Raw genomic sequence first — 11,257 nt, forward strand, 5'->3', positions numbered from 1 at the left:
TTTGAGTCAATTGGAGGTGTACCTGTGGATGTATTTCATTACCTTCAAACTCAGTGCCTCTTTGCTTGACGTCATGGGAAAATCAAAAGAAATCCGCCAACACCTCAGAAACAAATTGTAGACCTCCACAAAGTCTGGTTCATCCTTGGGAGCAATTTCCAAACGCCTGAAGGTACCACGTTCACCTGTACAAACAATAGTACGCATGTATAAACACCATGGGTCCACGCAGCCGTCATACCGCTCACTGGAAAATAAATGTGAGGAACTGAAAGCACGTATATCCTACCTACTTTCACCGAGTCGTGGCTGAACGACGACATTAATAACATACAGCTGGCAGGTTATACACTCCATCGGCAGGAGAGAACAGCAGCCTCTGGTAAGACACGGGGCGGGGCCTATTCATTTACGTTAATTTACGTTGGCTGTTGTTCCCGGTCTCAGACGTTGTCTGTTGTTCCCCGTCTCAGAAAGCTGCTGACACATAGTAGATATTACAACACCTGGATAGGGGAACGCGACCCATGATTAGTTGATTCTTAGAGTCAGGTTTACCAGCTTGGACTGGGCCAAAAGTGTGTTATAAATCAGGGCCCGAGGACCGGAGCTGACCATCCCTGCTGTATGTTCTTCCCATGTGGATTGTTGATGTAATTAAGGTCCTTTGTTTTCGTCAGCTGAACTCTAGAGGGCGCTGTTACAACATTTTAACTCACAGATAGACCGACATGCTGATACTCAACACAAGTATAATTCAAATAATTACAATTTTATTTATTTCATAATTCATCGTTATTCAATCTGTGTTACACAGAGTCGTTATAATTGTCCCTTTTTTTACCCATTTTTAAGGATCAAACAAATGTTTGGAAAAACTATGCCTTGTCTCTTACCTTGTTTGTGTAATGATTTCCATTTTTAGATTAATACAAATATCCCTTATCTTTATAAGATGGCTGTCTGTGTCTGCAATGTTATTTGCTTAATTAATCGACATGAAATACATTTAAAACAATAAACATTTAAAAAACAAAAACATTTAACAACAACTCAATAATCACAGCACTTTCGCCATTCGCTCAAAGCTGTCCCCATCAACTGGGATGATTTAGAAAAACCAAGATATGCAACGTTCCTGAGTCTCAGACAGGAGTTCAGCGCTGCTCAGCTCTACCACACACCATTGGCTAGTTTATTCCATTCCACAGTGAGTCATGCCAGTCAGACATCATCAGAAGTCATTCACAGGTGTTCTGTCTGAGGCTTTTTGTCTTTCTGTCAGTCTCTACCTCTGTCTCCCCAGTCCCTTCTAACATAGCTGTTAGGTCTTTAACCCTGTCTGTCAGTCTCTACCTCTGTCTCTGTCTCCCCAGTCCCCCCTAACATAGCTGTTAGGTCATTAATACTGTCTGTCAGTGTCTACCTCTGTCTCCCCAGTCCCTACTAACATAGCTGTTAGGTCTTTAATACTGTCTGTCAGTCTCTACCTCTGTCTCTGTCTCCCCAGTCCCTACTAACATAGCTGTTAGGTCTTTAATACTGTCTGTCAGTCTCTACCTCTGTCTCTACCTCTGTCTCTGTCTCCCCAGTCCCTCCTAACATAGCTGTTAGGTCTTTAACACTGTCTGTCAGTCTCTGTCTCTACCTCTGTCTCTGTCTCCCCAGTCCCTCCTAACATAGCTGTTAGGTCTTTAACACTGTCTGTCAGTCTCTACCTCTGTCTGCCCAGTCCCTACTAACATAGCTGTTAGGTCTTTAATACTGTCTGTCAGTCTCTACCTCTGTCTCCCCAGTCCCTCCTAACATAGCTGTTAGGTCTTTAATACTGTCTGTCCGTCTCTACCTCTGTCTCTGTCTCCCCAGTCCCTACTAACATAGCTGTTAGGTCTTTAACCCTGTCTGTCAGTCTCTACCTCTGTCTCTGTCTCCCCAGTCCCTACTAACATAGCTGTTAGGTCTTTAACACTGTCTGTCAGTCTCTACCTCTGTCTCCCCAGTCCCTACTAACATAGCTGTTAGGTCTTTAACACTGTCTGTCAGTCTCTACCTCTGTCTCCCCAGTCCCTACTAACATAGCTGTTAGGTCTTTAACCCTGTCTGTCAGTCTCTACCGCTGTATCTGTCTCCCCAGTCCCTACTAACATAGCTGTTAGGTCTTTAATACTGTCTGTCAGTCTCTACCTCTGTCTCTGTCTCCCCAGTCCCTCCTAACATAGCTGTTAGGTCTTTAATACTGTCTGTCAGTCTCTACCTCTGTCTCTGTCTCCCCAGTCCCTCCTAACATAGCTGTTAGGTCTTTAATACTGTCTGTCAGTCGCTACCTCTGTCTCTGTCTCCCCAGTCCCTCCTAACATAGCTGTTAGGTCTTTAACACTACTGTCTGTCAGTCTCTACCTCTGTCTCTGTCTCCCCAGTCCCTCCTAACAGCTGTTAGGTCTTTAACACTACTGTCTGTCAGTCTCTACCTCTGTCTCTGTCTCCCCAGTCCCTCCTAACATAGCTGTTAGGTCTTTAATACTGTTTGTCAGTCTCTACCTCTGTCTCTACCTCTGTCTCTGTCTCCCCAGTCCCTCCTAACATAGCTGTTAGGCCTTTAACCCCTGTTAGGTCTTTAATACTGTCTGTCAGTCTCTACCTCTGTCTCTACCTCTGTCTCTGTCTCCCCAGTCCCTACTAACATAGCTGTTAGGTCTTTAACACTGTCTGTCAGTCTCTACCTCTGTCTCTACCTCTGTCTCTGTCTCCCCAGTCCTTCCTAACATAGCTGTTAGGTCTTTTACACTACTGTCTGTCAGTCTCTCTCTCTGTCTCTACCTCTGTCTCTGTCTCCCCAGTCCCTACTAACATAGCTGTTAGGTCTTTCACACTACTGTCTGACTTGGTTCTCTGTGCCCAGTCCCCTCTGGCCTTCACTTTTCTGGGGTTGGTGTTCAGGCTCTTAGACCTCAGTGATGGATACATCCTGTCCTCTGCCACAAGCAGAAGGCCTCCACCAGTATCTTTAGCCTCCGCTTCCTGCTTCTCTTCACCTCCATCTTGGTTGCTCTCTGACTGACTCTTCCCTGGCTCCTGTGGTTCACTGTCTGTCTCTTTGGCCTCTGCCTCGTCCTTTGTATCTGTGGTGGTGGGGACTAGCTTCTCCATGGAGACTTTGGGCATGTGGCCGAACGGGCAGGGGTGGACTTTGTACTCGAAGCGCGCTGCCCAGTGACCCATGGTCGGAGATCCGGAGGTAACCGTTTCCTGATTCCCTGTGAGGGGGTTGTTGACGTCTGTGGCCCAAGTAGCCCCCTCATCTCCCCCATCCGCTGGGTTGTACACCATAGTGCTCCTGGATCTGGGCCTGGAGGTGAGACAGTCACTTTGGGGCTCTTGTGACTGGTACTGCAGGGACCTGACCCTCTCCAGAGGGTATGAGATGGCTGCTTCTAGCTTGATCTTCTCTGTGGTCACGCCTGCCTTCTCCAGGGCCGCGTCCATCGAGGCTGCAGGGCTGCAGGGCGGTGGAGAAGGCTCTGTAGGAACCTCAGGCCTCTGGGTTGGGGTTTCCTTCGCCCCTTCGCAGACAGAGACACAGGAGCTGGAATGATTCCTCTCTCTGGGGCCCATCACGTCTAACGTGGCTCCGTACTCCTTCACAGAGGCCGTGATGCTGGTCGTGGTTTCTCTCATACTCCGTTTCCTCTCAACCACCTTCCTCTGGCTCCCCTTCCTCTCAGGGCTCCTGATGTCCCCAGCCTCAGATCGGGTGTCATCTCCCATCTCCAGGTGGTACCGGTACAGACTGTAGCCGTCAGAGCTGATGGAAAGACAGACACACAGACAGATATATAATCAGTAAATATCATCCTCACATCGTCCATAAACACTAGACTACTGTACTGATAATCAGTAACATCATCCTCTCATCATCCTTATTAAACACTAGACTACTGTACTGAGCATCAGTAAACATCATCCTCTCATCATCCTTATTAAACATTAGACTACTGTACTGATCATCAGTAAACATCATCCTTATTAAACACTAGACTACTGTACTGATCATCAATAAACATCATCCTTATTAAACACTAGACTACTGTACTGATCATCAGTAAACATCATCCTTATTAAACACTAGACTACTGTACTGATCATCAGTAAACATCATCCTTATTAAACACTAGACTACTGTACTGATCATCAGTAAACATCATCCTTATTAAACACTAGACTACTGTACTGATCATCAGTAAACATCATCCTTATTAAACACTAGACTACTGTACTGATCATCAGTAAACATCATCCTCTCATCATCCTTATTAAACACTAGACTACTGTACTGATAATCAGTAAACATCATCCTCTCATCATCCTTATTAAACACTAGACTACTGTACTGATCATCAGTAAACATCATCCTTATTAAACACTAGACTACTGTACTGTACATGACAGAGCAGACCATTCAGTCTTTCTCATCTGGAGTCCTTAAAGAAGTTATTGAACCTGTTGATGGAGCTGTGGCGGAGCAGAGAGGACGTGTCGCAGACTGAGGAGACCCCCGACTGGGTTCTGACCAGGTCGTTGTGGTCCACCCCGGCCAGCTTCTCCAGGGCGTTCATCATACGTCCAGAGAACTCCTCCAGCTGACCCAGTCGCAGGTCCACCGTCTGCAGGGAAGCCTTCATGGAGTGCTCCCTCTCGTTCACCTCCTCCAGACGCATCGACATGTTCTCCACCCTGAGAGGAGGGAGAGTCAATGGTACCACAACTCTTTACTCACCCTGCCGATTACACCAAATGTATTGGGATTACACCAACTGTATTGGGATTACACCAAATGTATTGGGATTACACCACATGTATTGGGATTACACCAAATGTATTGGGATTACACCAAATGTATTGGGATTACACCAACTGTATTGGGATTACACCAAATGTATTGTGATTACACCAACTGTATTGGGATTACACCAACTGTATTGGGATTACACCAACTGTATTGGGATTACACCAACTGTATTGGGATTACACCAAATGTATTGGGATTACACCAAATGTATTACTAAATGATTACACCAAATGTATTACTAAATGATTACACCAAATGTATTGTGATTACACCAAATGTATTGGGATTACACCACATGTATTGGGATTACACCAAATGTATTGGGATTACACCAACTGTATTGGGATTACACCAAATGTATTGGGATTACACCAAATGTATTGGGATTACACCAAATGTATTGGGATTACACCAAATGTATTACTAAATGATTACACCAAATGTATTGGGATTACACCAAATGTATTGGGATTACACCAACTGTATTGGGATTACACCAACTGTATTGGGATTACACCAAATGTATTGGGATTACACCAAATGTATTGGGATTACACCAAATGTATTACTAAATGATTACACCAAATGTATTGCTAATAAATATGAATAACTGTAGCGAATACTGAGACAGTTCTACAAGGCTAATTTAAATGTAGGTAGTTCCCCCAAAGAGGAAAGACCATAGCTGTCCGGTCTCCGACCTCTCAGATGTGACCCGGATGCGTTCGTTGCTAGACGACTGCTCCTCGTCCTCCTTCTCTCTGAAATACTCCTCCACACACTGCTCCTCGAAGTCATACAGAGCCTTCAGCTCCTCAGCGTTCAGCAGCAGCTCTGTCAGAGAGAGAAACACACGTCACACGCTGGAGCCGAGGTGGGTGGAGTTTAACTGCTTCTGAAACCTGGTAGAACGCACTGACATCGGTCTCGGAAGGACCAATCAGTCAACCCAGCCAACCAACCAGACAGCCAACCAACCGGCGGGCCAGCCAGAAAACCATTTCAGCCAGTTAGCCAGCTAGCTAATCAATCAACCAAGTCATCCAATCACTCAACCAATCAACCAGCCATCCAATCACAACCAATCAACCAGTCATCCAATCAGTCAACCAATCAACTAGTCATCCAATCACTCAACCAATCAACGAGTCATCCAATCAGTCAACCAATCAACCAGTCATCCAATCAGTCAACCCAGCCAACCAACCAGACAGCCAACCAACCAGCGGGCCAGCCAGAAAACCATTTCAGCCAGTTAGCCAGCTAGCTAATCAATCAACCAAGTCATCCAATCACTCAACCAATCAACCAGCCATCCAATCACTCAACCAATCAACCAGTCATCCAATCAGTCAACCAATCAACCAGTCATCCAATCACTCAACCAATCACCCAGTCATCCAATCACTCAACCAATCAACCAGTCACCCAATCAGAGTCAACCAATCAATCAATCAGTCATCCAATCAGAGTCAACCAATCAATCAATCAGTCATCCAATCAGAGTCAACCAATCAATCAGTCATCCAATCAGAGTCAACCAATCAATCAGTCATCCAATCAGAGTCAACCAATCAATCAGTCATCCAATCAGTCAACCAATCAATCAGTCATCCAATCAGAGTCAACCAATCAATCAATCAGTCATCCAATCAGAGTCAACCAATCAACCAGTCATCCAATCAGTCAACCAATCAATCAGTCATCCAATCAGAGTCAACCAATCAATCAACCAGTCATCCAATCAGAGTCAACCAATCAACCAGTCATCCAATCAGTCAACCAATCAATCAATCAGTCATCCAATCAGAGTCAACCAATCAACCAGTCATACAATCAGTCAACCAATCAATCAGTCATCCAATCAGAGTCAACCAATCAATCAATCAATCAGTCATCCAATCAGAGTCAACCAATCAACCAGTCATCCAATCAGTCAACCAATCAATCAGTCATCCAATCAGAGTCAACCAATCAATCAACCAGTCATCCAATCAGAGTCAACCCATATCCCCGAAAACCACTGACGTAGTCCTTTGTTGTCCCTGTCGTCCTGCTCTCCCTCTGTTCTCCTCTTGCAGCGACGACAGACGTGCTTCAGAACGATGTAGATGTGGCTGAAGATGATGAGGGGCGGAGGGAGGAGGGGCCGGTCGTGGAACTTCATGATCAGCTGGTAACGCTGGAACTTCCAGATCTGGTTGGAGACGGACTTGACCTCTAAGAAGGTGTTGCTGTTGGTCAGAGGGTCAGGACGGAAAAAGCGGATCAATCAGGGAGCTGTTTTTTTTTACCAACGGGGTTAAATCCCAATGTCTCCTGCACAACACCACAACACAGTCAACTACATGAATGAACCAGGTTAAATCCCCAGGTCTCCTACACAACACCACAACACAGTCAACTACATGAATGAACCAGGTTAAATCCCCAGGTCTCCTACACAACACCACAACACAGTCAACTACATGAATGACCCAGGTTAAATCCCCAGGTCTCCTACACAACACCACAACACAGTCAACTACATGAATGAACCAGGTTAAATCCCCAGGTATCCTACACAACACCACAACACAGTCAACTACATGAATGAACCAGGTTAAATCCCAATGTCTCCTACACAACACCACAACACAGTCAACTACATGAATGAACCAGGTTAAATCCCCAGGTCTCCTGCACAACACCACAACACAGTCAACTACATGAATGAACCAGGTTAAATCCCCAGGTCTCCTACACAACACCACAACACAGTCAACTACATGAATGAACCAGGTTAAATCCCCAGGTCTCCTGCACAACACCACAACACAGTCAACTACATGAATGAACCAGGTTAAATCCCCAGGTCTCCTACACAACACCACATCACAGTCAACTACATGAATGAACCAGGTTAAATCCCCAGGTCTCCTACACAACACCACAACACAGTCAACTACATGAATGAACCAGGTTAAATCCCCAGGTCTCCTACACAACACCACAACACAGTCAACTACATGAATGAACCAGGTTAAATCCCAATGTCTCCTGCACAACACCACAACACAGTCAACTACATGAATGAACCAGGTTAAATCCCCAGGTCTCCTACACAACACCACAACACAGTCAACTACATGAATGAACCAGGTTAAATCCCAATGTCTCCTGCACAACACCACAACACAGTCAACTACATGAATGAACCAGGTTAAATCCCAATGTCTCCTGCACAACACCACAACACAGTCAACTACATGAATGAACCAGGTTAAATCCCAATGTCTCCTGCACAACACCACAACACAGTCAACTACATGAATGAACCAGGTTAAATCCCCAGGTTTCCTACACAACACCACAACACAGTCAACTACATGAATGAACCAGGTTAAATCCCCAGGTCTCCTACACAACACCACAACACAGTCAACTACATGAATGAACCAGGTTAAATCCCAATGTCTCCTACACAACACCACAACACAGTCAACTACATGAATGAACCAGGTTAAATCCCCAGGTCTCCTACACAACACCACAACACAGTCAACTACATGAATGAACCAGGTTAAATCCCCAGGTCTCCTGCACAACACCACAACACAGTCAACTACATGAATGAACCAGGTTAAATCCCCAGGTCTCCTACACAACACCACAACACAGTCAACTACATGAATGAACCAGGTTAAATCCCCAGGTCTCCTACACAACACCACAACACAGTCAACTACATGAATGAACCAGGTTAAATCCCCAGGTCTCCTACACAACACCACAACACAGTCAACTACATGAATGAACCAGGTTAAATCCCCAGGTCTCCTACACAACACCACAACACAGTCAACTACATGAATGAACCAGGTTAAATCCCCAGGTCTCCTACACAACACCACAACACAGTCAACTACATGAATGAACCAGGTTAAATCCCAATGTCTCCTACACAACACCACATCACAGTCAACTACATGAATGAACCAGGTTAAATCCCCAGGTCTCCTACACAACACCACAACACAGTCAACTACATGAATGAACCAGGTTAAATCCCCAGGTCTCCTACACAACACCACAACACAGTCAACTACATGAATGAACCAGGTTAAATCCCCAGGTCTCCTACACAACACCACAACACAGTCAACTACATGAATGAACCAGGTTAAATCCCAATGTCTCCTACACAACACCACAACACAGTCAACTACATGAATGAACCAGGTTAAATCCCCAGGTCTCCTACACAACACCACAACACAGTCAACTACATGAATGAACCAGGTTAAATCCCAATGTCTCCTGCACAACACCACAACACAGTCAACTACATGAATGAACCAGGTTAAATCCCCAGGTCTCCTACACAACACCACAACACAGTCAACTACATGAATGAACCAGGTTAAATCCCCAGGTCTCCTACACAACACCACAACACAGTCAACTACATGAATGCATAATGCATGATGTAATGACTGTAGCTGTCCGTAATGTCTGTAATGACTGTGATTATCACACCCTGAATGGAGAGGGTTTTCATTGGACCGACTGCTCGCCACAAAGTTATGACTTCACTTCAGACCTCGTGCTGCTCCCTACCGTTCCGTTACGCTGGTGTCAGAAGTGGGATCCACGACTTACTTGAAGACAGCGATGAGTAAGTTGACCAGGAGGATGTTGGCCACCAGCAGGTAGCAGGCCATGATGGCTGGAGTGAGCCAGGCTCCGGGGATGCAAGGAGGCAGCTTCTTCCCATCCTCATCGTACATGTTATCACCACATGGTGCTGGAAACAGGCTCAATGTCAGTCCACAGTACTACTACTGATATTACTACTACTACTACTGATACTAATACTACTAATACTACTACTACTACTACTACTGATACTACTACTACTACTACTACTGATACTACTACTGATACTACTACTACTACTACTGATACTACTACAACTAATACTACTACTACTACTACTGATACTACTACTACTGATACTACTGATACTACTACTGATACTATTACTACTACTATTACTACTACTACTACTACTACTACTACTACTGATACTACTACTACTGATACTACTACTACTACTACTACTACTACTATACTAATACTGCTGCTACTACTACTACTACTACTACTAATACTGCTACTACTACTACTGCTACTACTACTACTACTGCTACTACAACGACTACTACTACTGTTATTACTACTACTACTACTACTACTACTACTACTACTACTAATACGCCTACTACTAATACTGCTACTACTACTACTGCTACTACTACTACTACTACTACTACAATGACTACTACTACTACTATTACTACTACTACTACTACTACTAGATGGTACTTTGCCATGAAGAAAATTGTGACTTTCGTCAGCTCTTTAAAAGTATTTTCATGGTAATCAAAGAATTTCTAAAACAGTTTTACTTAAGCAAAAGCAGTGAAATATAGTCCAAGTGAAATATATTAAAATATCTGGTCTTATTACTTCGATAGGTTACTATGGCAACTTTTTATTTATTTTATTTTTAACACTCTTTTCCAAACCCCAAAGGGCCCTTCCAGCAGGGAATTAATAATACCAGAATGAATGGCACACCCCAAAGGGCCCTTCCAGCAGGGAATTAATAATACCAGAATGAATGGCACACCCCAAAGGGCCCTTCCAGCAGGGAATGAATAATACCAGAATGAATGGCAAACCCCAAAGGGCCCTTCCAGCAGGGAATTAATAACACCAGAATGAATGGCAAACCCCAAAGGGCCCTTCCAGCAGGGAATTAATAACACCAGAATGAATGGCAAACCCCAAAGGGCCCTTCCAGCAGGGAATTAATAACACCAGAATGAATGGCAAACCCCAAAGGGCCCTTCCAGCAGGGAATTAATAACACCAGAATGAATGGCTAAAACAACTTGTACATTTGCTGTATTTTTCAATTGATCAAAATTGGATTTGTTCGCCTGAATCAATTGATCTAAATTTGATTCGTTTGCCTGCATCAATTGATCTAAATTTGATTCGTTTGCCTGAATGAATTGATCAAAATTTGATTTGTTCGCCTGAATCAATTGATCTAAATTTGATTCGTTCGCCTGAATCAATTGATCTAAATTTGATTCGTTCGCCTGAATCAATTTATCTAAATTTGATTCGTTCACCTGAATCAATTTAATCGTTTGATATAAAAGCAAAACGCTGGTTTTGTCCAGTATATTTTGTACTGTGGTAGTACATCATGTAGGATTGTATGAGTGTATTGTACAATTAGATACTTACGATTGATTTCCATTGCATAGACTACCAATCAACCATGTGATGGAAGTGGAAAAAGATGAGAGAGAGAGAGGAAGAAAGATAGAGAGAGACAGGGAGACAAAGAGAAAG

The 11,257-nt window shown here is 44.1% G+C and overlaps 1 protein-coding gene across 11 annotated transcripts; it reads right to left on the reverse strand.

Annotated features, from left to right (window-relative positions):
• Nucleotides 1–648: 648 nt before the first annotated feature.
• Nucleotides 649–11,257, reverse strand: LOC110500985 (transient receptor potential cation channel subfamily M member 1). 11 transcript variants are annotated; one of them, XR_005039723.1, is made up of 8 exons: nucleotides 11,150–11,257; nucleotides 9,488–9,632; nucleotides 6,875–7,080; nucleotides 5,548–5,680; nucleotides 4,498–4,731; nucleotides 1,561–3,802; nucleotides 1,427–1,490; nucleotides 649–1,362 (listed from the first exon to the last, which is right to left on the reverse strand). XR_005039723.1 is itself a non-coding variant. In XM_036963697.1 (8 exons), the coding sequence occupies exons 1-7, from the start codon at nucleotides 11,160–11,162 to the stop codon at nucleotides 2,697–2,699; spliced, it is 1,740 nt and encodes a 579-aa protein (XP_036819592.1). In that variant the 5' UTR covers nucleotides 11,163–11,257; the 3' UTR covers nucleotides 649–1,916; nucleotides 2,651–2,696. The 11 variants fall into 11 exon arrangements, 3 of the variants coding, with proteins under 3 accessions (XP_036819592.1, XP_036819591.1, XP_036819589.1); XM_036963697.1 differs by having other exon boundaries at nucleotides 649–1,916; nucleotides 2,651–2,720; nucleotides 2,818–3,802; XR_005039725.1 differs by having other exon boundaries at nucleotides 649–1,712; nucleotides 2,721–3,802.

This window comes from Oncorhynchus mykiss, chromosome 26 (genome assembly GCF_013265735.2).
Source record: "Oncorhynchus mykiss isolate Arlee chromosome 26, USDA_OmykA_1.1, whole genome shotgun sequence".
Lineage (NCBI taxonomy): Eukaryota > Metazoa > Chordata > Actinopteri > Salmoniformes > Salmonidae > Oncorhynchus > Oncorhynchus mykiss.